The sequence below is a fragment of the Amphiura filiformis genome, unplaced genomic scaffold, assembly GCF_039555335.1.
Source record: "Amphiura filiformis unplaced genomic scaffold, Afil_fr2py scaffold_63, whole genome shotgun sequence".
Taxonomy (NCBI): domain Eukaryota; kingdom Metazoa; phylum Echinodermata; class Ophiuroidea; order Amphilepidida; family Amphiuridae; genus Amphiura; species Amphiura filiformis.
Window position 1 is genome coordinate 51,271 of NW_027305527.1, and position 27,765 is coordinate 79,035.

At 34.8% G+C, this 27,765-nt stretch overlaps 2 protein-coding genes across 2 annotated transcripts in view; both read right to left on the bottom strand.

Moving 5' to 3' along the window:
* Window positions 1–1,315, bottom strand: part of LOC140144553 (uncharacterized) — a 31,673-nt gene extending 30,358 nt beyond the window's left edge. The window contains exon 1 of the mRNA XM_072166371.1: window positions 1,219–1,315. Within this exon, the coding sequence (XP_072022472.1) occupies window positions 1,219–1,315 (97 nt within the window). The remainder of the gene's footprint in view (window positions 1–1,218) is intronic.
* LOC140144552 (uncharacterized) lies at window positions 335–27,019 on the bottom strand. Its single transcript, XM_072166370.1, has 11 exons — window positions 26,898–27,019; window positions 22,346–22,451; window positions 19,238–19,321; window positions 18,191–18,371; window positions 15,436–15,528; window positions 13,582–13,656; window positions 12,395–12,455; window positions 8,790–8,849; window positions 7,187–7,374; window positions 3,476–3,660; window positions 335–1,843 (listed from the first exon to the last, which is right to left on the bottom strand). The coding sequence occupies exons 1-11, from the start codon at window positions 26,912–26,914 to the stop codon at window positions 1,526–1,528; spliced, it is 1,368 nt and encodes a 455-aa protein (XP_072022471.1). The 5' UTR covers window positions 26,915–27,019; the 3' UTR covers window positions 335–1,525.
* Window positions 27,020–27,765: the final 746 nt, after the last annotated feature.

Consider the following 27,765-nt stretch of genomic DNA (forward strand, 5'->3'; position numbering starts at 1 on the left):
TTTAAAGTGTATGTAGCAGGGAGGAAAAGCCGACGGTCAATTGAAAATGTTGACCTTTCATATTGAAGATATGGATTTTTTCCCAAAAAGACCTAATTTGGTGTTTTGGGAAAAAAATCCATATCTTCAATACGAAAGGTCAAAATTTTCAATTGATCGTCGGCTTTTCATCCCACCTACCTATACACTTTAAGTATAAATCATCAGATTTATAAAGTTTACTTCAAGTACTGTTAAATATCAAAAATATCAATTTTTAATGATTTGCCATAAAATTTGTATTAAATTGCTAACTTCAAAAAATCAAAATTATTTGATATCAGAATGACATTCTTCGTATTCAGAATGCAATTCGATATGTCTGATGTGCTCTAATGTCCCAAAATAAATACTGTCCAAACGTTCATACCCCAGCCCTTAAGCTTTGAAATTGTGTTGTATTTTAGAAACATCAATAGGTGTCTTTATCTGACCATCCAGCTCTCAGGTCCAGAAAATGAAGTTTACAAAGAAACTTTAATGTAGTCAATGAGGAAGCATTTACCGCTGAGTGGCCCATGTAGGCCCACATATGATGACAAATATAAATAGCATATATGGTAGCTAGCAAGGTAACCATCAAATAAGCTTCAACCTGAGCATGCCAAAACTTTCTAACTCAAAAAAATGATTGCATATAACTGCGCCCAAGCGAAATCCCTTGGAATAAATAAAATAGTTTAGTGCGTGCCTTTGGGACAAGTTAAGCAATTGAGTTGTGTGCTCAATATAAGTAAATGCATCACAACATCTACTCGTTTTTTACAACTCTCATCAGTCTCCTGCTATTCAAATTCTGAATATGGGCAAATAACTAAGTGTTCAGTGTGTGCCATAACAAGTTGAACATTTGGAACATACTTTGTGAATAAAACTCTAGGCATTATATGCAATTTGTTTTTCAATATTTCAGATATAGCATTTTCAGAGCTATCCAGAACATTTCTCTTGCAAATATTCAAGTTCACTGTGCTAATTTTAAAAAGCAGGCCAAAATCTGTCAGTCTGTTTTTTAAAATTTGCCAAAGTTAAACAGGGATGCTTTGGTCACATATGTTTTCATCTGGTTATGTGCTATCAAATGAGATCTAGATGGAACAAAAAGCATCAGACAGCTGAATAGATGATCCTACTCAGTAAAAGCATAAAACACAACTAAGTTATGTAATTCTTACACACCATCTTTACCATTGTCAGCAATGGACCTCCATTCTCGCATTTCATAATACATGTACGATGCGCCGCCAGCGGTTGCTTTTACAAGTGGAGTCAACATCGCCGTTCTAAGCCATCATTGGATTTTTAATGTGCATTCATTTATATTGACATTTAAACACGCAATAACATACTGTTACTGTGTTGTATTCGTATTACGCGGGCTATGGATATTGACATTTTCCCATGATGCATTGAGTCTTTTGGCCTTGCAAAAGCAACCGCTGACGGCGCATATTATGAAACACAAGAATTATGAAATTTTGACAGTTTATTCATACATTACAATATACTCAGGGCTGCCAAATTCAGAGAATATTTGATGTGCCCTGCTCACTCTATTTTGAAGCTTATTGCACCGTTGAAGAAGCAAGCATTTAAAACCCACATCATGTAGAGAAACGTCCTCTTCCACTTGTTGTTCTTGCTGTTCCAAATATTCAGTGATCTCATTCAGCTTGGTGGTATAATACCCCACGATCGATGCCTTTTCCCTCCTAGACAGCTCTTCCTCCTCTATCGCTCTATGTGCTGCTCTTAATAGCTGCACTGCTTTGCGCTTTGTGGTTAAAGCAACACTGTCACCAACCTGTTTAAGAAATCGGAAGAAAAAAAACAAACAAAAAATAACAACAATTAGAACAAGGTCTTGAAAAAACTGGCTGAACTGGCAGATAGACCTATGGGATGTAGTTGTTTTAGGGAACAATTTAGGACCTTTAACAAGGTCTCTGAAAACAAGGTCTTCGAAAAACTTGCCTTCACTGCTGCTTCTATACATGGGATGCAGTTACTTTAATGGGGGAAATGTTAAAAACTATGTAGTCCATTGTAAACATAATAGCAACCAGGGATGGTAGAAGATTCCACCAAGTGATCTGATCTTTCTGCACCGTGCATGGCCTTGTATATATGAACACGTACATGGAACTTATCGGCGGCGCATACAAAGGATAAGCTGCGTAACTCCGCCCACACACTAACTTTCGAACAGATTTGAACTTCTGGCATGAAAAAAGTTGCAATCAAGCTAATAACTAGAAACACTGGATTTAGGAATCATACCGGGCATATTTGATCATGCAAAACAAAACTACTCAATATCTGTAAGGCAATATAGAAACAAATTAGTTTGATCTTTCGATCGACAATCGATGCTTGGTCGATCCTTATTATATATGAAATCAGTCAATTGACCATTGGTAATAAAATCAGTAGTTTGTACCTGTAGTGATATTGGCCAATATAAATTTAGCGTTAATTCTGATTAATTAGTTGATAGTTGATTACATGTAGACCCCCTAAACCTGACGGACAACAAAGTCAAAATAAATTCTGCTTCCAATGCATTTTACATATTTGTAATATAATAGCCTCTTTTTCAATAATGGCCATTATTTAAGGGGGTTAGTTACTTTTTTTGAGATGTTTATATACTGTATATAGAGTCAAATGCTTCTTTCTATGCATACATGGGTGATAAAAATTTGCTTCATTATCAGACCTAATCAATTATTCAAATTGTTTAATTAGTGCTAATTAGCTGATTAAATACTTTTAAATAACTACTTTTAATCATAAATAATCATTCCAGACCAGAAAGAATACAATTTATATCTTGTTGTTTGTTACTGTTAGATTAGTTACCTGCAATTCTGCAAATTTTTCATGTTTGCTGGGGTCTAATTTCACGCTGGTAAGCCAGTGAGGAACAAACTGTGCAAGCTAGTGCATAGTTTTTGATATTTTGAAATTCAGGATACTGGTAATACACATGTTATGGCAAATTACTAAAAAATTATATTTTTTTAGATTTATAAAGTGTACTTTGAGAACTGTTAAATATCAAAAATATCAAATTTAATATTTTGCCATAAAATTTGTATTATATCGCAACTTTAAAAAAAATAATCAAAATTATATGATATAAGAAGGACATTCCTCGTATTCAGAATGCAATTCGATATCCCACAAAAAATACTAATCAACAAAAACTTTTAAATGAATATTTTCATTTATACATTGCAAATGTTTTTTTTTCCTTTCCTTAGATAGTTTGCACAAAATGATGACACCGCAGGGGCTCAAACGTGCAACCCTGCGATTGTGAGATAGAGCCCATACTGCTGCACCACCCTAACACATGTTAACCGCAAATTATATTAATGCTTTAACAAATAATAATAATCTAGTGATAAAAATTATTTTTAAAAATACTTACACTTTGATCCTCCAAAAGAGAAAACATATAATGTTCCATGTTCAATACGTCATGTCGTGAAATATGTCTTGGAAATTGGTCATTTGTCTTAAAGTTGGTGTCGTTGTTTCGTTGTACATCTTTATCAATTGCTCTGGACGCCTTGCTGATTTGATTGCTAACACGTGAAGCTGCCTTCTGTCCGTCTGCACATACATAGAGAAAAGATAATAACAAAAATTTTCTATCACCTGTTTATTCGCCAATTGCACGGTCATCTCAAAATGCAGTTCTACCTGCAAAGTTCGTATTGAGTGTGTGTATGCCTGTCAAATGCATGCTTTAATTACCACATACACTATGCAAAAGCCTTCTGGCATGGCGCTAGAAAAACATGCGAAATAAAAATGGACAGTTTGCGCATGCGTTTGCAGCCCAGGTTTGCAGGAGGACCTCATTTTGGTAGCAAGATGATGGATCTGTACAAATGGCGAATAAAAGCTCATCAGCTGGCAGACTGCAAAACATGTATATGGAGCACATTAATTTTTCATTTCTTGAGTAATTGTTCACCTGTAACTCCTTAAATCACTGTTGTTTAGAATTAACAAGTAGCATAAATATAATGTATAAAACAAAACGACAAAAATAAGAACCCATTATCTTGCCTATAATTAAGTCTTGCTTAACCACAATCAGGTATAATGGGCTATTCCAGTTGAAATCCACACACCCTATGGAAGACATGACCTTGAACTCCCTTACATGGTTGTACATCTCAAATGGTGTCATCCATTCAGGTAACCCTCTTTGAAATTAATACTCCCTGTGTAGAGGATCAAGATTATGTCTTCCATAACGGGGTAGTACAGAGTGCTCTGTGGAGATATTTCGGTTAGTATTTTGTTTTGCTACATCAGTGGAACCAATAATTTTTGTCATCCTTACACCTCAAATGATAAACTAGAATTGGTTCCATTTTTTTCTCTGCCCCCTATGCTTCCCACGAGGGGTCAAAGGTCATAATGGTGGGCCAAAATGTAAAGAGGGCGCAACACTAAATCACTACGCATTTTATGTAAGAACGAAATTTTGGCTAATATAGTCCATAGTGAATATGAGATTGTAGCAACCATATCTACCGATATGTTCACTTTAAATCACTCAATATCAGCTCCTATGAATAATGATAACATGCAGAAAAAATGGACAGTGTATCTCAAAAGCAATTCTCTGTGGCGGATTAAGACAACTTCTGATTTTGAAATGCGAGTCGTGAGTTTAGTCAGGGCCGTTCCTAGGGATTTTGCCGTGGCAAAGCCTCTCCCTGCTGCCCACCAAAGCATACCGAGGGTACCAAAAAAGTGTTAAGAGGTGTTACCCCCTTGAAAACTCATCAGTTTTGAACTGTTTTTTGACCGTTTTCATTATTTATCTTCCCTTTTCTTTCTCCATTGCCGCTTTTTTTTTTTCTTTTTTCGTCCTTTCTTTGTCGCGTTCTTCTTCTCTCTTCTGTCAACCACATTCGTGTCTAAAGTTCAGTCTTGGATTGACAGATTTTAATAAAACTCAGGATGCATGACCGTTGATCTTGCCCGCTTATGTCATATGACTTTGAACTGTGTGTGACCTTTGACCTACATATAGGGGTCAAAAAGGTGATTTTTATTCAAAATGTATCTTGTCCTACAAACAACATGCGATGATGACACGGTTTAGTCACATGACTGCGTCTATGGTCGTTGTATATAGGGTGTTCACGGATAAGGGGTTAAAGGTCATTAAGGTGTCATTTCCTGTAAAGTCTGAAAAATTTGTAAAAAATCAGTCTTTACAAATTACATAGCAGAGAGTCGCCATTAGCACACATGCATCGCTACTAGCCAGGGTCTTTAGGATGCCTACAGTTTTGGAGTCAAAGGTCATTAAGGGGTTACTTCCGGTCAAAAACCAAAATTAATCAAAAATGTTCAAACAATTTTGATCTCAAAATGTAAACAGACTAGAGTAATATAACCATCATACATGAATCAGTGTTACCTGATGTATGCATGGTATTTTTATTTGGGGGTCAAAGGTCATTAAGTGGTCACTTCCCGTTTTTATCTAAATAACTTCAAGAATTTTTATCTCAACAACTAAACATAGTATAATTTTTAATTAAAATTGGAACAATGCATTTAAATCGGTGTACATAAGGTTTTTTTTTTCATTGAGGTCAAAGGTCATTAAGGGGTCAAAAGGTCAATCAAAATTTATAAAAAAAATCAAAATCCATGTATAAGTTCCGATTAAGCTGAAATTCACCCGGAATATTCCTTATGACATCCTAAGCACAATGCAAAAGCAGTTGACCCCATTCGTGACACAGGGGTCAAGTTATAGGGGTCAAAGGTCAAAAATTTTAATCGGCCGACATGCTTGGATTGAGCTGAAAATTAATATGAATGTTCGTTGTGATACTTTAAACACAAAAAGATACGTTAAATTACACCCGTAAACCAGGGGTCAAGTTATACGGGTTAAAGGTCAAGAATGTTCTATTGTAGAGTGCAACGTTCGCCACTGCATTGGAACTTGATCGGCGCACAGGCCGTCTTGTTGTCATGTCTTTGGCATGACTAGTTCTTTCTTTCTTTCTTTTCTTTTCTTTATTTTTGCACCCCTCCGCCTTACCTGGCCTAATGGTCGGAACGGCCCTGAGTTTAGTGTATTTGTACGCATTATTTTTTGCACCGCCAAATAGCGCAAAAAAGTCAACGGTCATCGATATATACCGACAAAAGTTTTGGAATCTACAGAAACAGAGCTTTAATTTGATACCAAATTTATTTTGCCTATTATTGCAGGGATGCCACACAGTGACATCACCCCGATGTCTTCATGGTAGAAATCGCCATGGTAGGTTGAATCCACAGCCACCCATGGCCATTTTATTCGGACCTTATGAGATGCATAATTAGCGAAGTGACCTGACTAATGCTACTGACAATAACCGGGGTAATTGATTTTCTCGCTGTGTGAGTAAGCTTGTATACGACATTGCGGTCAATGGTTACGGTATACTGCCTCCACTGAGTAGTGAGTGCAGCAGACTATAGCCTGCTGCGCGCTGTAGTCCATACAGGACCAACGCAATATAAAATTAGAGTTTTGGTTAGATTTTGAGTTCAAAGCGCACGGCCAATTTCCAAAGCGCACGCTAACGACTATCATATCTGTTCAACACATATTTTCAAGTGTATGAGACCACATCTGGTTTCTTGAGAAAAATTCATTTGCGGGAGATATTCATCATTTTCTAACCCAGTATCCGAAGATTTTCGTCTGATATCAAAATCGTGCATAGCAATTCACGTGTATCGATCCCGTGTATTCGTTTTAGTGTCTCTGCTGCACCAAATAATTATTAGCCAGGCGATGTCGGTGTGCGCCAGGAATGGAGCTTGAAGTAGGCCGAAATCACACGTTATCCTATGGGACGCTTATTTAGTGTTTCGCTCCCTAAAATTTGTTCTATCATGTTGTAATCTACCTCAAATTATTCCTCTCAATGTTAGGAATAAAAATTCAATTGTCATATTGCCTTAGGATGCCAAAAAACATTGGTTCCACTAATGTAGCAAAGAAAATCCCAAACCCACAGGGTGTATGGATTTCAAAATAAGGAATAGCCCAATGTATATAAAAAACTGTAAGACAGGGGGAAATAGAATGTGGTTATACACATACCACTGTATTTCCTGCGCAATTCTTGAAGGAAGCTGTACTCAGCCACGTCCTGGTGAATTTTCTTCAGCAGCGTAATTTTTTGTTGTTTTTCTAAGTGACCCAAGTTCTCCAAGAATTCTGGATCAGTTGCCTGCCAGCGTGTGCCTATGTCATTCTTCAACTCTATATTGATGAGCTCGTTATTCATCCTGTCAGAAAAAAAATTAGTTTAATATCTATATTAGATCAAAAACATGAGTTTTTTTGCATCAATATATTAATTATATATAGGAAATATTAGAACAGTAGGACTTTACATTTAGCTCTTATAAAGATTTCCATAACCTCATGAATATATGTGACGTACAAGACCTAATCAAATTTATTCATTTGTTAAAATGTGAATGCGATGCAGGGTTACAAACAACAGTGGACCTCTGTGTAACATTAGTAATGCAAAGAACAATTGACATCATTAAGTGCTGTCAGCTGTTCAATTTTTTAAAAGGGAAAACAAAAGTTAAAATTGCATTTTTTTATTATTATTTAAAACATGATAGTATTATACACATGTATAGATGGAATCAAACAAATCCTTATTTGTCTGCAAAGCAAACTTGTTTTGATTTTTCACAATACCCTTAAGACTAGTAATGCACAGTCATGAACCTCTGAATAATGGCGTGTTTTAACGAATCGCAGTGTAGCGATTTTGAATAAGGGTCGTAAGAGTATAGAATTAAGAAATACAGGGTAATGCATGATACTTTACGAAAATAATGTGTCTGAGGCAGTAAAGCGTAAATAATGGGTGAGGCGCAGCCGAACCCATTATTTAAACGTTTTACTGCCGAGGACACATTATTTATGTAAAGGATAATGATGCACCCTTTATTTCTATTCTATTACCACAAAATAGTGTGATTTAAAGAGAAAATATCAATTTTTTGCCCAAATATTTCAAGTTGTTTACCTCAAGGTGGAGCGATACGCAGTAGCCAAAGCGTATGCACATTCCAATAACACAACATTCAATTCTCCCCTACAAGCAGGTATGCACATACAATATCACACCCCTGACATTCCATTCTCCCCCACATAAGCAGGTGTGCTGTGCCCTGTGATGATAGAAGAACATAAAGTTTGTTGCCCTTGACACTTTATCGCTAATTAATGGTCTGTCACGTGACGCGTTTCAACAAATCACAGTGCGCGATTTTGAATAATGGGTCGTAGGGGTAATAGAATTGCTGTTATTGGATGCTGTATTTGGGATATTTGGCTTGACACAATAAATTAAAGCTTATCAGATTGTTGCTTGACAGTCAAAAAATGAAAAAATCAGTGGAAATCAGAAATATTGATTTAGGGATACAGCCAAACAAAGCAAATGTTTCCTTTTTGTTGTAGAAACTCTTTAATTGCTCATATCATTTGACCTGTTTGTTCAATTTCAACAGGGTTTTCTGCAAAATGCAGCTTTGTTAAATATTTTGACTATCCTATAAGAAACTAAAATTGAATTTGACCGACTGATTTTGCTTGATCACACTGCAATTAACAATACCATGTATTGTCTTGCATATCAACAGTACATGAAAATATTTAACATGTACCAACTTACTCTTCACAGTGCTCATTCAGGATAACAACTCTATCTCCTTCACAAACAGCAAGCATAGATCTGCAAGATGTAAAAATATTATAAAGATTAAAATAAACACATTGTGTAAATAAATAATATTTATAAATAGTATTTGGGTGCAAGAACACCTTTTTGTTCAACAATAATTTGCATATTATTTCTATATTTTGAAGATATTGGTAATTGTGATCACAGGTCATACAACCTTAATTCTCTTTGCTCCCCTTCTTCAAATAATAATAACCATAAATGTGACAGGATCTGGTCCATGGGGGCCAAATGCAGCAAATTTGAAACTGAGGTAAAGGTAAAAATACAGAGTAAAAAACAATAAAATACATAAGAAAATAGACATAAAAACTTTAGAACCAAGTATGTTAGACCTTTGGTGCTTTCAGTAAATGATGGACTATTGCATGTATAATGTAATAATTACAGTAACTCAATTTTCAAAAATGCTTCCTTTGGCTCCCATGGACCAGACTGTGTTACAAATGTAGAAATCATTTCCAAAAATGTTTGCACTGAATTATAAAACATATAGCGCTTTTTTATAGACAACCTGCGAACAACTGCATCGTTTGTACCACTGTGGCAGTGACATCAATGCATTGAGGCAGCTCTTTCACACATGCATCAATGCAGCGTTTTAAGCGTGTGCTTGTGTATGCCATCACTTTGAGCTTAATGCCAGTGACTTGAAACTGCACCAAATGAAATGTGCACTGATGTCACTGCAAAAAAAAGAAAAAAAATGATAGGCATTTACCATCAAACAGGTTGTTTATTGCTGAAAACATATCATCTGCTAAACTTATGCAGCAACATTGTTCTGTGCGTGGTTACTTTACTACATGGCAAAATTAACTGGTTGTTTCTACTGAAGGACACTTGATAGTGACAAAGAGGGCTCTCTCTCCAAATGACCCATATTTTTGGTGTAACCAGTGAAACAGCCCTCTTTTAAAAGACATGTTACATTAAAAAAAAAAAAATATGGGTCAGAGGCCAAACATATCAAAGCTCTTGCAGTATTTACATGAGAAGAATCAATGTCTTGTTGGTTGCAATAATTGTTTGGGTAAATAAATACATACATACATAAATGGGGGTGAGAAAAACCTTGTTTTACAGAATGGTTAAGTTCTTATTACATAATCCCATATGATATATAACTGCTTTCAGGTGCCAGTATGATGAGTAAATACAACAATTTGGATTGGGACAATATTAAGCTAGTTTTATCTGCAATTGAATAATGAATGACAAGTGGCTACATCGCAATGTTTAAAATTACAACATGAAATTAAAAACCCAGTTACACTTGCCTTGTCAAAGAAGACTTTCAAATAATTTATTAAAAGGACATTTCATGATCCAACGCATTATCCCCCCCCCCCACTGTTCTCAAAAAAAGTTGAGGGTTTATACTACTGTAAACATTATGTTCATGTACAAAAACATTTTTAGAGATTCAATTTATTTAGCAAAAATATTGTGAAATTTAAATTACATCACAACAAAATAACAACACATTGTCATGGAACAGTGTAATACACATAATCATGCATGATTCACAAACGCAAAATGGGAATCAAATGAAATTATGACAATAAGCTTTTTTCATGGATATCTACTGAAAAATGTCATAAAAAGAGAATGCTAGGATCACAAAATACTCTTTTAAGGTCATCTTTATAATTGAGACTCATAGTATTGAATCTCAGACCAATTCAATGCTGTGTTTACAAAAGATTAAAAAAAACACCATATATAAATCTAGAAGTTATTGTTTTATGCGATATTTTATCTATAAGAGTTCCCTTGTTTTTGTCTTATTTAAGAATGTTGCTGATATATATCTACTAATGCGGCACATTGGGTGACTTTGTAGAAAATTAGCTCATACTTGCAAGACTACCCATAGGACTTCCCAATGCCTTCCAAGATGAAATAAACATATTCAAGTTACTGTCTGGCCTGTTGTACATTGTTTTCCTGAGAATCAATGATTTTCAATGCAGGGCGCCTTAATGTACGATTTCCATCAAATGTTGATTTTATTATTCTTTATTCAACATGTTGAAATAATATTAGTTATACGGTGAAGTGAAAGAAACCCCACTGGTTATTTTGAACATTTAACACGCAGTTCTATGGGAGGACATAATTTTTAAATTATGATAATATGTCGAACTTTGCTGTTGACCTACAAAGACAACAAATTTGGCCGATTCCATTCAGGTGCAAGTTGTGACATGTGTTAACATTACAAATACATGCAAAAAAATGAGGTTTGAAAAAAATTAACCAATTTCATATTATAAGATCGTACATTATGGCTTTAATGGCAGAATAAGGGGAGACACATTCATCCACTCCAGAATTCAAGATTTCTTGATACTTATGAACACTAAGATATATTCTTTCACTTGAAACTGACAAAATACAACTTGCTAATATCTCCTTGTATTTTTGCTTCAATTATTTCACTCTTTTCAACTCTTAAAAAGTCACATGGCCCAAGACACCTTAGTTAATTGGCAGGAAATAAATAATGAGTCAGGAATGCCAGAATGCAAAATATTCCGATTACTCGTGCGAGATTCGCGCCACGCTGACATGGCGCAACCCTGTGCATATGTCCAATGCAGTCAATGCGCACATTCGGTATATTGTTATTGTCAGCAAATGTGTGCAAACAAAACAAAGTATTGCAGTCAAAATGCCACTCAGATTTTTTAATTATTTTTAATTTTGGCGCACTGAAAGCAGACATGGATTCGTTGGTGCAAAAGATGCAGATTTGAACCATGCACCAGATACAGCTTTTACAAGTGTGAAAGTCTTGCCATTTCAAAATATAAGGACAATTTGTGCATAATTTTGACATTTTGTTACTAAAACATCAATTTTTATAGAACACTTTTGACAACAGTGCACAATATTTGTGACAAAATAACTCAAAAAATATGCAAGCAAGGGGTTATCTTTTTGCACTATCGTTCACATCAAAGTCTACAAACAAATTTATACACGCCATTTAAATGTGAAATATGTGACAAAATTGCTTTTTTCACATTCTTTTTAATATTAAAAAAAATAGATGCAAAATAAAAAAACCTTCCTTAAGTTCATGTCTCTTCTTCATGAAAAGCTAACTGTTTTTGTTTTGTTTTTACTACGAACCGATTTTTCTTGGATGTTGTTACAAAGACATTAGGGTACAAGTAAAAAGTATGAGTTTTTTTTTTTTTTTTTAAACTCAAGATTGAAAAAAAAAATCTGACGTCACCATGTGATTCCTTGACTGATTTCCTTTCCAAAACTTTGGACATACAATTCAGAAATATTGATGCTCGAAAAGGTCCATGTTCTCTCCCATTACTCTGGCCTTAAATGTTAAATTGCATAAAATACAGAGTGGTGACATGTGCTACATTGACATTACTCACAACACATGAAAGCGACATCAGAATCAAATACATGTACATGTAATTGTTGCATTCTTTTCAAGCTTACACACAAAATCAATTACTACATTCAGACTATGTACCTGAATTTGATATAAAATTATGACATACCTCAGATTTTCATACAATTGCAGCTTGCTCACATACTGCTCTTTCCAATTCATTGTTGGCTCTGAAAAACACATGATATTTTCTGTCAAATTCATAAATTTATGTGCACTGTAAATTTATGACATAACTATACCATGTGCAATAAGTTCGTTCGGCCCCTCCCAAAAGCATTTATAATGCGTTTAAAATGAAACGTACACAATGCATTTTAGGCTATTTGTTATTTCGTTACATTAGTAGAGATGTTAACAAATTTATTTAAAGTTATAGTATTCTTGGTGGTCAATCACCATGAACACTTCCAAAACACGCTTGCCCCAGTTACCGTTCTCTAAACATGCTAAATATGGCACAAGAAGTTCTTTATTCCCGTCTAGACTTTCCATACACTCTGGTCTCTATATGTAAGTGATGTTGTTACGATTTTGCGATAAATAAAACCCTTTCTTTAAGAATAGACCACAATTTCTCTATTGGATTAAGACCTTTCTTCCTCCGTTCTCTAGCAATTTCTCTCCTTACAAGCCACTGTCAGGGTTTTTTGGACGCCATCTTTAAATTCTCTGAGGTTTGTGGTTCTTTAAATTCCTCAAGACACACGTTTGTCCACAATACAAGAAAATTAAAATACCTGGAGAATTTTTACAACGTGTATGCCTTAAGAACATTCATAGCCAGTAATCCTGAGGGCAAAAGCTTATGGTGCTCTTTTGGTGATTGCTTAGGGTAAACCGAGATAAGTGTGGAACAAACTTTTTGCACACAGTATAGAACTACATGTATGTGGTTTCCAATAAAAGTAAAAAAAAATATGCAAATAAAGTAATTCATATTCTATCAGATATTCAGATAAGCTTAAAAATGTTCATAAATATGCAAATACATGTACCATGAAAAACTATGTAGCACATGAGGTCATCATACTCTAATACATAATCACCCTGTAAAATTTGAAGTTGATTAGTTATTGCATTTAAGCTGTACAGTGAATAAATACATATAAATGTTTTTTGCTTCCACCTGGACAAGATGAGCAACCGGATAGCCAACCAACAATCTACACCCACAACACATTTGTAATGTGTGTGAGCCAAAACATTTGATTAATGAATGTAACATCCCATGCATGTTTATATATGACAACATGAGACTTACAAGCCTCAAGAGCTGGCATTAATTTGACTCACTTTGTTTTGCTTTTTGTGCAAGTAGATTTTTCTCTTCTGCCATCCATTTCTTTACATCCTCCTGAGAATACAACCCTGCAAATAGCAATATATTATGCATCCTTAATTTACCGATAGCGTAGAATCCCATAAGTGCATGGATGTAAATTAATATTAAGATTAATATTTCTTTATTATGATTAAGCCTTTTTTGCCTCATTACTTCCAAGTTATTAATCGTAACTCTAAAATGAGGTTTGCTCTTGATTAAAAACAAGTCCAAATTTGTGTCCAACTTACTTTCAAACCATGAAAATAAATGTTCTTTCTTTTGAAATTGGGTAAACAAAAAGAAAGGAAATCCACCTAAACATATTGACAACATAAAGAAAGCAGCTTTTTGAAACAATTTGTAAAAGGTAATGATTTATCTTTCATAATCAATTTAAATCAATTCCAGAAGTGTTATGCTAAATTCATTATTGCAAGGTAGGCCTATATCTTATACATTTATATTTGTAATGATTAATGATTGAAAATGAATAAGTAAGCATGTAATTGATATGTCAGTGACCCTATTGTTAAAGTTATATTTTGCTAAAAACATAGAATTTTGTTGAAAATAAAATTCAAACTGGGACCAAGTTTCAAAAAATGAGCAAGGGTGGCAGCTTTTAATAACATACTGCTTTCTTTCTATTGTAAATTTTGGCGGATTTCCTTTTTTTTATTAATATATAAGCCAAGCTTAAAAGACATGAAGTTGTCATAATTTACGGAGTAGTCCATAAATAAAAGAAATAAATCGCAAAATAAATAATTATAAATAAGGTATTCCATGATGAGCGTATTTAACATCAGGTCCATACAGGCCAGGGTGTCCCATAAAAAATTACCGAGTGACTGAATTTGGACATATAAGTCGAGAAACAGACATCGGAATCAAACAATTTAAAATGTAACGCATAGCTCATTTTATCGTGCATAATATACGTAAATTTTATTTGATTCGGTTGACTGTTGTTAAGAAATTAACATTTACATAATACATGCATCAATGCAGTTCATTCAAAGTTTGATCAACAGGCGCTTTTTCATACTCGCTCACCCCTTCAAAAGTTTATGTATTTAGTCCTCATTATCTGGTTTATAATTCAATGGTGTTATGTTATTTATGCTTTCACTACAGATAAACAACATTTTGTACGAAAAAAAAAAAGGATTTCTGTAATTGGAAGCCGTTTTGGGGAATTTTTGGCCAAAAATGAGCATTTTGGCCAACATTTGGCTTCACAGATGAATTGACCAAGTCGTTGCTATTCTAAATATGTATACTTTAATATACTTTAGACCAACAATTTAGCAGTTATGAGGCCCAAAAGTTTCCATAATTCCTGGGTTAAGACCAACCTTTAACTGAATAGCGACAACACTACTCGATATTTCTCGACTTATGTCCAAATTCAATCACCTGGTAATTTATTTCTGAGACACCCTGTATATTTTAGTAATAGTCTTACGGCTTCTAAGCTATATGCATACTTGATCAGTGTAAGCTTCTATAGTGTACATCATGCACTGTTAGGCACAGCATATCTGCACATTTAAAAATTATGTACAATGTGAGGCAATGCCTTGTAGCGCTTGTTTCTTTGATTTTTTATTGCAAACAATGAATTGGCAAAACAAAATCCATCAAAACATGTAGTTTTGGTCTGGTTTACAAATCCAGATAATCTTTGCTAATAAATTTTTAGAAAACATTATAAAGTATATAAATAATAAACAAGCTCAATTCTATAAGAGACACGTCAAGAGTGAACAACAGCATTAACAGCAGCATTATGCAGCAATATTAAATTGGTTGATTCTTACCGTCACATTCAGTCTGCAAGAGCAAATGGAGTTCACTTATTGCCTGTTTTGCCAACATCTCTGCCTTTTCAGATCGAGCTTGAACTGATTCAACTGCATGGGGAAAGTAAATTCATCATAAATATATATTGTAGTAAGGAAATTTCATTTGAACAAAACCAACTATATATTGTTATGCAACATCAAAGTTATATTGGCATCTACGTTGTCCAGTAATTTGTGATCAAAATTTAAATCAGATTTGAAATGACACTGAACAGTGGGGGAAGCTACCCCCTAGGCTGCACCACTGGGTGTCTTCCACACAAAGGTGCACAAATAACAAAGGTTTGTAATGCAATTGAAGTTGTTAATGTTGTGAATTGAATATTTGGCAAAATATGTAAATATACTCATTAATATTCATAAATATACAAATAACATTTACATTCACATCATACCAGCCACCATACACTATACCAAGTTTGAAGCTGAATTGTTATTGCATTTAAGGTTGGTCCGAACCATGGAACATTTTAGCCGTTTAATTTCTAAATTGTTGATCTAAAGTGTATAAAAGTATACATATTTCGAATGCTCAATTTTGGAGAAAATCATCAAAAACCGTGATTTTTACTCAAAAATTTACGTAAACCGTAACTTGTTTTTTCAGTAAAAAAAAATTTCTTATCTAGATTTCCAAAAACTAGGTATCTTAAACAAAAAATTTTGATCATCTTTTAGAAATATTCGATAAAAATGGTTGAAATTTGACACTTTCAGCCTAATTTAGGCAATACTGGTGTTTATATTTGATGGAAATTAAAAAAAAATGAAAAACCAGCTCCTAGAGGAAAAGGAGCTGTACATGATAAGACCAAAATCTTACCTTTATTTTCTATAATGAATCTGCTAGCTTTAACGAAAAATTGAAAACATGCACGAAAATGAACACGTTTTAAATCCCTGTTTTATATCAAAGGTGGCAGTAGACAGCAATCAAACAACCCATGTTTTCAAATGTGATTATCTTGATTCCTGTAATTTGCGCAGCTCGTAGTCATAATTAAGATACACCTTCCGCGCACGTTTTACGAAAATCCAAGGAATGTTTTCCATAAAAAGAGGAATAATTGTGACTGTACACTACGAATCAGCCGTAAAGTCGGCCCGGGTCAATTTCGTTTTATTTAGTGTTTAGAAAATATATATCATAACCAAGTCACTTGTGATCAAGCTGTCAGCCCAGATGGCGAAAGCTGAAGTAGTGAGTACTTTTTCAATGGATTTGTCAGGCAAAAATGTTTGAGTTATCTACAATCCTACAAATGCATATATTTACTGATATATCATAAGCTTTAAAAATGGTATATCATTTGACTTCAAACGATATCCAGAAGCGGGGTAACGCTTTGTTGAACTCTGCTCCTTCAACAAAATGGTACCTTTTTTTCTTTTCTACATGTGTCTTTTTTTTCCACATTGCTGGTAATAAATGTCAAACAGTCATAATTGGTGGTCATTTCAAATCATCCCCAAGTCAACAAGATTCAGGAATATCCTGTTATTGTTAATTGTTGGTTATACATACCTAGACTAAATACAATGCTTTGTAACTCTCCACTTGAACAGGATTTAGCCAAAGCAAATAAAGACTGGAGCTATTAAGGATTCTATAGAAATAGGTAGAAGACTATTATCCTCTTCAGCAATAGGATTATTGATTGGTATTTAAATGGTGTTTGACTCGCACTATCAAAGGAGGAATGTGTTGCACCAAATTGAGGTACATATGAATACGACCTTTACACTTATATTTTACATCAGAACTCAGAATACAATTTGCTGAATTTACGGCTCATTCGTAATGTACGGTCACAATTGTTTGTTACGCCGTATGAAATTTCTGGCCGGCCATGTTTTCGATCATGTTTTGTTGCGAGGCTCCGCACGAGATACACAGTCAGGGTGAAGCGCACAGGGAAACGCACCATGCTTGTTGCATTTTTGCGTCGGGTGTGAGGCAAAAATATGCACTCATTAGCAACGAGATTAGCAAGATTTCCCACCATTGACCATGTGTAAGATTGTGAAAGAGTGAAACATCATAATTAAAAATTGATAGAAATTTGGTAAAAAATTAAAAAGCCCAAAATATTTCAGTTCAAACTTTTATAAGTAACAGACTAAATATAGAATTCAAGAATCCTGGAATTCTGCATTTTTAAAACATGCCATGGTTCAGACCAACCTTGAGCTGCAGAGTGGGTTAATAAAAATAGAGACCAAACATTTAAAAAAGCTCATAAATATTCATAAATATGCAAATAACAAGACACAAAACTATACAGCACATAAGGCCAACATATATCCAAGTCCCATTCCAAGTTGAATTATTATAATGATTAAGCTGCAGCGTGGATTAATGAAAATGTAGGCAAAATATGCAATAAGCTTGATTGCGTTGATGATACTCAGTGGATTAATCAACTTGCTTCCACCCGGTCAGCCACAGAAACAACCAGCTTAAGCATTTCCACAAAATAAAAAAAGTTCATATCCAGACCACAATTTCATTGGACATTAAATTTGTGAGTTACACATAGCATAGGGGTTGGGCTGTCAACAGCACAAAATTACAAATTTGATGATATCTTTGTGTCAAATTACAAATCATTACGCATGACAAAATCATTACAAACCTTTTAGTAAGGGGGCAAGAGTGTGGATCACAAGATGCCCTTAATAAATATTAAATAGCTCTTAACATTCTTACTAATATCATGTTCCTTCATGTCTCTGTAGTGTGTCAAGGCATCTGTTAGAAGATCAATCCTGTGGGCAGGTGTCATTTCTTTTGTCATGGCACTGAATGGGCGAAGATAAGCCCACAATCTCTCCATACCTTCTCCATCGGTTAGACCACACCCGCTCACCCATTTTGTGCTGAACAAAACCTAAATAAATCATAATTAGGCACACATAGACATTTTTATTTTGTTGCTAACTATAGATAAATACAAGCAGGTATATAGGTAAATGGATACGTACATTGTAAAGCTACAATACCAGGGCACATAATCATATGATACTTTGACATTAAATATTACTCCCAAATATAATCATTTTTGAGGATTGCAAAGTTTGACTTCTTAGTAAAATAATGCGATTTATCTGTTCTATAAAAGGCAGGTACAAGGATACTGCATACAGAAATTATGGATGATCTACTCTATCTTTCTATTGACACCAAAATATGCACTAACAAAATCAGTACGCATACAATGACATTTAGCTGAAAAGTGTAACATGAGTTACGTTGTTAATGTGTTTCAATAATTTTCTGGAAATGTTCACCTTAATTTTGGCATGTTCTGACAAGACTCCATTTAGTAATGCATCCTACCTCTTTGTGATTAACCAAAATCAGTCCGAAGTTGGAAATATTAATTTTGAGATAGCCAAACAAAGGAAATATTTCTTTTGTTTCCTCTTGTTTTGGAAACAATTAAATTGCTCATATCTTTTGAACTGATTGTTTAATTTCAATGTTACTATCCTACTAGAAACTGAAAATTGAATATGACCGACTTCAGACTAGTTTTGCTTGATCACACCACATATGGGGATGATTCTATTAGAAATCTAAAAATGCTGTAAGTTGGGAAAGTCAAACGTTTGTTTTATGGAAAAATCTATGAATCTTCCATTATCAGGAGCTCTCATAATAAAACATACAGCTATTTGCAGTATATCAAGTGATCATGAAATCAAATTACTAAGAAGTTTTATATTTTGCTTACATACATGTACTTGTACATACCTGGCAAGCTGCACTATGACCATAAGCATGCCAACATGGCAAAACAAGCTCCACAGCCTCTGCTATATCAGCCTGCTTTGTTTTCTGAAATACAATGTAACAAAATAGTGATAATGTTACGACTGTAGCATAACAAATTTTTGATCTGCTAAAATCAACCATTCAAATGTGAATTCAGCATCAAAGTGGCTACGTAGTTCTCTTGTTTACCGGATAACACCATTTTAATTTGTTATGCCTTCGAGTGCCATATATTTTGTGTGGTGATTGTTTCGATCGTGGTTCATTTCTCAAGCGAGTGATCCTGTTGACATAGTAACATGACGTAACTTCACTGATGAATTATCTTTAATGTTAATTTCCGTGGTATTACAGTCTTACAATTTTATCATTAATTTGTCAAAGTCAAAAGGTAGGAAATGTCTGACACCAAATAACTGTCTTCACACTTGTTCTACAAAATTATACAGGGTGTATCAAAATAGAGTATGCACTTTGAAAAATGCCACTAGGTTAGGCCCAGAAAAATTGTTTGTTTGCCCTTTCCAGAACGACCAAAAAACGATGAAAATCTGGGGTCACATTTTTATTTTTTCCTTCTATAACCTCGAAAAAATCCGTAACTTTTCCCAAAAAAAAATCATTAAAAATAATTCTTACTTTTCTAAGATATTATTGAACGTTTTACGAGCTGAAAAGTGTTTCAAAAATCGCTGTACATCGTTTTCGTACAAACGCTATAAAGATTCCGGTTGGCTAATTGGTGACGACCTGTATATAGCCCTGCTTACAACAACATGGAGACTTGCGTGTCGGGCCTAATAAGCAGCAGTAAAACCGTCCAGTTTGGTTGCTTCCATCTTTCTAAAAGGCACGCTTGCTTCATTCTTTGACCAGTATAATGACCGATATGATTTTGTATCGGCGCATGTTGCTGTAGGACCCAATGGGCCATGGCAAGCGTGGCTGGAATTGTCTGTATTTTGTTTTGGAAACAAATGTTGGACTTTAACATCCCCGTTTACATCATATTTAAAAAATACCCCTTGGTTTTTTTTTCAAGAAAGGGCAAACAAACTTTAAATAGTATGAGGTATTTGATCAAAATGCCATAGTTGATAGCTGAATCAACATCTTGTCCTCCCACAACTGTAAAATTACTGGCGTGTGATTATCATTACAGGATTTGGTGGCTATTTTTTTAGTCATATCATTTAAGATTAAAGCAACATGAAAATCACATGTTCAACCACTTCTTTACAGTAATTGACAGTCCTAGTCTTCCACATGGCCACCAAGGCATTGCCACCATTCTTCTGTATGCAGATATCAGCTCTCTTCAACACAGCATTTACATCACATCTTATTGTGTCTCTGGAGTTCATCAAGGTCTGCATGAGGACTTGTGAAAACCTTAATTTCAAATAGCCCATATGAAAAAAAAACAGGTGTAAAATCAGAAGATCGTAGTGGCCATTCCAGTTGGTGCTTCACAGCAATCACACAATTGTGAATCAATTCTAGAGGGTGTTCTGTCAATTACTGTAAAGAAAGCACTTGTGAAACTGATTTTCATGTTATTATAATTGACTTTGCGCGAAGTTCTTCATTTTTACATGACTCATAAAAATCGCCAATGAGTCCTTATGGTCATACGCCAGTAATTTTTCAGTTATGGGAGGACAAGATGTTGATTCAGCTGTCAACTATATCACTTTGACCAAATACTTCATACTTTTAAAACTAGTGGCATTTTACAGTGTACACTTTATTATGAAACACCATGTACTTTTGAGAGATCAGGAAGAGAAGGGGCGCTACCATGAACATAGAGGAATCCATCAAAACAACCAACAGGGAAAAATTAACTAGCAAACAAAACAAAACAAAAAAAAACAAAAAACACTACGTCAATCACCAAGAAATCAATAGTATTAGATGACCATTCCTCAGTAGCAGTCTTAAAAGGGCATTTCGTGATCCACAGCCTCATCCCCCACTTTTCTCAAAAAAAGTTGAGATTTTTATATCACTGGAATACTCTGGCTACATAATGTTTATGTACAAAATATTTCTTGCAGATTAATTCGTTTAGCAAAGATATCGCGAAATTTGAATTTCGTTCTGGTGCACCAGAACGAAATTACAACGTATTGTCTATGGAGCAGTGTAATAATACACATAATCATGCATAACTCGCAAAGCATAAAATCGGAATCAACTGAAATTTTGGGAATATGCTTTTTTCGTGGATATGTACTGAAAAATGTCATAAAAAGAGGATGCTAGGATCACGAAATACTCCTTTAATTCAGTGTTGATAAAGATATTGAGTGGTAATTGAAACATACACCGTTAGTACATTTATTTGATCATAAATAAGAACCTTTTGATTAACCATGTTCTAATAATGATACATGTAGTCATCTCTGGTTCATACATACTCACAATATAACGACGTTTCTGATTGGATTTGGGCCCTTTTTTGCTGGTCATAGATTCCGTTTATGACCAGTACGCAGGGCATAAACAAGCTGCGTCATGCAGCGTTGGAACCCAATTAACACGATCTACGATTTGCTAGTGTTGCATACTGCGCACATGTCACAGCGCCCATCTCACGCGGAGCGCTAAAAGATAACGCATATCGCGTTGACTCCCAGCAGTTGACCTCATGAGCCGAGCTGCTTCCTGCAAGTATGCCTACTCATTTTCTTCCAATTTATGAAGGAAAATGGTATGGAAATGTTATTTAAACTTGTAAACCCTTATTATTTTCATCTGTATTGGATTGCTGAGAATGTTGGGTACATTGTATGTATATATGAACGGGGTTCATTCATAGGATTGAGGGCATGTTCGCTGTTTATGCCCTCGGCTCACGCCTCGTGCATAAACAGTGATCATGCCCTCAATCCTATGAATGAACCCCTAATTAACAGTCACTTTTTATGATAAATTTTTGTTTTGCCCCTGTCAGGATTATACCAGGGAAATAAGCATAACACTTTTTGTCATGTAAATCACTATCTCACAATGACGCAACATAACCATGTAAAATATATGGACCCCAATGGTATTAATTTCAGATTCTAATATTCCACTTACCAGGAGGTGACTATGAATCTTGCATGCTATGTCATACACAATAACAAGTTCTGAGCTAGGGTTGTCTTCAATCAGTTTTTTTATCAACAAGATTGGATATGCATACCTGTATGGATTAAAAAATCAATAAACAGGAGAATAGGAAGATAGTCTGGATTTGACACTGTTAGCTATAAATAACAATTCAAACATACCTAAACTCACTTGAGCACATAGCTAGACTTGGATTTGGGTCATTATTGTATTCTAGGGTCCAATAGTGTGACACAGTCAAAATTTCAAAATTGAATATTAATGTCAAAAGTTAGCTTAAATTGAGTGGAATTATATACTCTTTCAAATTCTGCAAAATATTTTCAGCGATGATTGCCCAGAAATCTGTACGAAGCACATAACTGTGGAGAAATCACTCTAAAATGTCGCGCATAACCGGACACCAAACATGTTTTAACCCCTGCTAAACAAAAATATAAATGCCAAAATGGCTAAAAAGTTGCAAGTTAAATGTGGTTTAGGAGCTTTTATAATGTAAAAATAAAATAACATTATAAGAAGTTGCTGTAACCTTCAAAACAGCATATTTGCATTTTGGTCAAAATACATGGTCAAAAATTGACCCAAAAGTTAATTATTGGGCCTGTTTTGTACAATTGCTGTCAGTTTAGATTAAAAGTTGCCATTTTTATGTGGGGCCAGCACAAGTGTGGCATAATAGATAAATGGATGACTTTCTATAACATCAATTTTGTGCACATGAGAGAATTTAAGGTGCCCAGTGGTGTCGCGCATAACTGGACACCAAATCATTTGGTGTCCAGTTATGACTGACAATAACAAGCTATCTGTAATTATGTCATACTTTGAAAAGTGTATTTGACCTGCAAATTTATCTAAACATATCACACTGTTGTTTTAAGTATTCATTGTTTATCAGATACCCAATTTTTAAAAATTATGACATATTATTCATTTTCATGTGTCGGTCATAACTCGTGTCCAGTTTGTTAATTACAATATCCAGCTTTAACTTTAATTCAACTTATTTTGCAATTTCCATTTGTCAGTCATATATTTAAACATGTCATAATATATCATTTGAAGTATTTGTTGTTTACAAATTACCCCATTTTCAAAAAATATAGCACATTTTGCATTTTTACATGTCGGTCATAACGTCAGCATAACGCGGACACCAAAATATGTACTTTTGCGTAAGCGCTGTCTTTGTTAACAGATGTTTTGTCTCTAACATTTCTTTCATAATACAATTTTAGTATACATCCTATTCACTCAATAAGACCACAAAAAATAAGCAATGGTCACATATAAATGAAACTACATGTAACAGGCAACCAGATGTAGATGATCTTTTTTGTCACAAGTGGTGTCCATGATTTTCGAGACCTTACATGTAATAAAAATTAAAAATAGCTGTTAACAATTTCTTTTTTGAAAGTTTTTAGTAATAACCCACTTGTTTTGTATAAAAAATTACAAATAGGCCAAATACCTGTTACAGTTTTCAAAATTCAGGGCAAATTATGTGTCGGTCATAATCGGACACCATTGGACCCCAGAATACAATATGACCCATTTAGTTTTACATAACTATTGCAAACAAAAATCAGTATCGAATTTCCATCCAAACAAACAGACAGACATATACATTTAGAAAAAAAGAGTAATTATTAGTATTAATGTAATAGTCATCCAGACTAAACAAAAAGTTCTGTATAGACCACTTGACATGTGACGTCATTGCCCGGCAGTATGCGCACGCATTATGGTACTTTCCATTGTTCTTTGCCCTGCAGTGTGCGTGCGCATCGTAGTCTGCTCAGGGCATGTGTATTTTAAATCTCCCACCACATTTTATATAGTACAAGAAAGCCAGTGAAGCGGTTCGTTTGAGCATATCGACAGACCAATCCCTCGCCTTTGTTGATAAACAATAATGTAAAGTGGTCTATACCTGGTAGGCATACAATGTGTGCCTAAATATAGACGGATACAAACTGCATCAATCATTGTAAAACCCCAATGTGTATCTAACATTTTATAGACCACACTAACAATTGGGAATATTTCTTGAATGGTAACAATTCACTATTTTATATTTTGTAACAAAACTGTGGCTGTGTATGCTGTATTGCAGAGGGCACAGTGACTCAGCAGTACCGGTTCTGCCTCGCAGTCGAAGGATAGCAGGTTCATGAGCTCTGTCGGTGTCATAGTGTTGTGTACTTGGGCAGGGTGCTTTACCTCATTTGCCTCTTTCTACCCATGGGTGAAATAGGGAGCTGTTATGAATATTGTCCATTGTGTACCTCCCAAAGGTATGAGCATGCCTTGAGCATTGTATGGCAGCTGACATATTCTAACAACAGTGGAATAAATGCAAAGCACTTTGATAAACATCAGAGGCGTTGCATAAATGCCAACAATTATTTATATTATTACTTATCACATATATGTGACCCCTCGGCACAACTGAGCCCGAAGTCGCCAATCATCATTTTTGAGATATTCAACCAAAATATTCTGCTTGAAATTAGCTTTAAAATGATGTATATCATGTCTATAGTACTTGACATTTAAGTAGTGAAAATCAATACAACAGTCAATAAATCCTTTGTTTCCTATTGTTTTTATTGTTAAAGGCCCTTTCAGTGATTTCACAGGAACATTAAAAAAATGGAAATTTGTCAGAGTTGCTTAGAAATAAAGAATAAGTCTACAGAATTTCATTAAACCACTTTTCCCCTGAATACATCGACAAATTAGTCAAAAACAGAAGTTTTAGAAAGGTTTTCTACTTCAACTCAGATCGACTCGAGAAAATCGAGATTTTCAGACAGTGCGCCACCAATGTTCGACTGGAAAACTTCCTAGTCCAGTGTTTCTAACACGGGGAAGTAGAGTCTAAATTGATTTAAAACAGGCGCTTAATTTTTGTAGTAGAAAACAAAATAAGCAATTAAACATGTTAAAGGTCACCGAGGCAAACTAACGGTCAATTCAAATATGAAAAACAGTTAAAATTGTGTATTTTGTTTAAAATAGTAGCTACTGATGTAATAAGTAGTAGAAACAATACGTTAACGCGTGTTGGTGCGTGGAGAGTGAGCTTCTTTTCGATCTAAAGTCGGACTTTTTGTACTGTCAGTATCAAAAGTCCAGAATCATGCAAATGCTTTATTTTGTCTAAAATACATGCTTTCGACCGAACCACTAGCAGGCTATGTTAGCACATCTATGCCAATTACAAAGGTACCAAAATCTGAATTTTGATGATTTTTACGATCGTCGGATGAGCAAATCACTGAATGGGCCTTTAAGTTCAATGGAGCATATCTCAATAGTGGCACTGGCGACATCCGGGCTAAGTTGTGCTGAGGGGTCACATATGAGAATTGAAATCCTTGTTCTTATATTATATTGCATTAATGTACCTTGTCCGTTAACAATCTTTGGTCTCTCACAAATGAATTATAAAACCACAGATTGATGGCTGATTCCATACTGAAAGAGACTTTCAAACATTTTAAGAAATTTAACGAATGTTCAGTCTTTGTTTTATTCTAACTTTGTTTCAAATTTAATAATGATTTAACACGATATCCTCATATCATGTTTATCTCTCAAAAAACCATGCCCAAAAACCAGAATGGATAATATGAAGTATGCATCACACACTAGACCAATAACTAATTTCATTACGATGTACACATACCATGCATAGGCAGATACGCCAGAAAAAATAACTGCCTATGCAGGGACTTACATGTAAACCAGAGAAGATGGAAGGAAGAGGAGGTTGATCCAGCTATACTCAAACAAAATATGTGTGAGACCGCCCATTCAAAGTAAATGATAAATCACCCTATTTAGCCGCTTGACAATAGAATACTACAATGGGGTTTGAACCCGGAATGGGCAGGATACATGCAACTACTTTTAGGGATAGGTCAGTGATTGCATGTCATCGTACCATGCATTATGCATACCATACATGCAGGTCCTGTCATCCAGTCAGATTTCAGATAAAATATGACTGAAGTTCCATTAAAAATTATAATTTTCGTCGCTTGCTGTCACTTTCAGCCTCTATCATTTGTGATACAGAATGTTTTCAATTATCAGAATATCTTTATTAGGTTTACAGGAAATGACCGGAAAATACATCCCATCCAAAGCATCAGGTCCTTAATACACACGTTTCATACTTTTCAACAATTCTTGAGTGCAAATCGGTCAACCGTGAGCGGTCTCACACATCGCATCAAAGGCTACTGCAAGCTGATGTCCAACTACTTGAGAACAAAGGACTATGAATAGGTGTAACCGGATTATCTCGGGTATATAATTCCGTTCTTTTCCTTACATCTTCTCTGCTTAAATCCAGACCCTCGTATGATGCATGCATATTTGTTTTGTGGTTGGCGGATAACAAGTGTCGGTGACAAGCATGGTTCTATGAGCATCCATGGTAATCAATTGTAAATCAACTCCTGAATGCTACAATGTCTTACATAAATATAATGAAACATACCTTTCTCCATGTTCCATGTTTAGAAAAAGGCGTGGAATACCATGTCTGCACGCAGACCCAAATACTCCTGTCTTGTCAAGGCGCTGTACCGGTTCTTGCTCCTGACATTGTCACCGCTTGAAAATGATGACAGTCCTGCGAAAAGAAATTAAAATCCAATCTTGACATTACCTCCATGACGGTTAGAGACCATGCAACATGAAATTATAATAAAACAACACAAAAGAAACAAAAAATATTAAATTTCATTTCATTCATATTTTATTTTCATCAAATCACATGTGATACTTGCAGCTCAACAAAGTAATAAGAAACAAGAATATTAAATACAATCAAGAATCAATGGTATAAATAAATATCAATATATTTAAATGTTCATTTTAATTCATTCAGCAAGCTTTATTATACACGAGACAAGTATACACATACAATAACACAGTAGTTTAATTAAAATAAACACTTGCATTTTATAACCTAGACATAAGGATACTCGACTAGCGAGGCCTTGGCAAGGGAAATAATGAGTACATGGAGCGCAAAGACATCAGGACTCAGAGGATGGAGCACAGAAGACTTGAAAGCAGAAAAGATGGATCAAACGCACTCAACTCCTCCGCGCCACAATCACAAACGCACCTGATGTCCACGGGCTCAAGGCACTTGGTTAAAATACAATGAGAAGCTGTGGAAATGCATCTAACAGGCAAAAATATGATTACAATTTAAAAATATCTGGTTCCTGCCAGGTGGGTTCGAATTTAGAACAGAATATCGTCAGCCTGCTACGCTAAATGCTTAAGTCATTTTTACATGTTTCTCATTTGCAATTTTGATCTTCTGAGTAATAAACCCATAGTTCATCAAATTT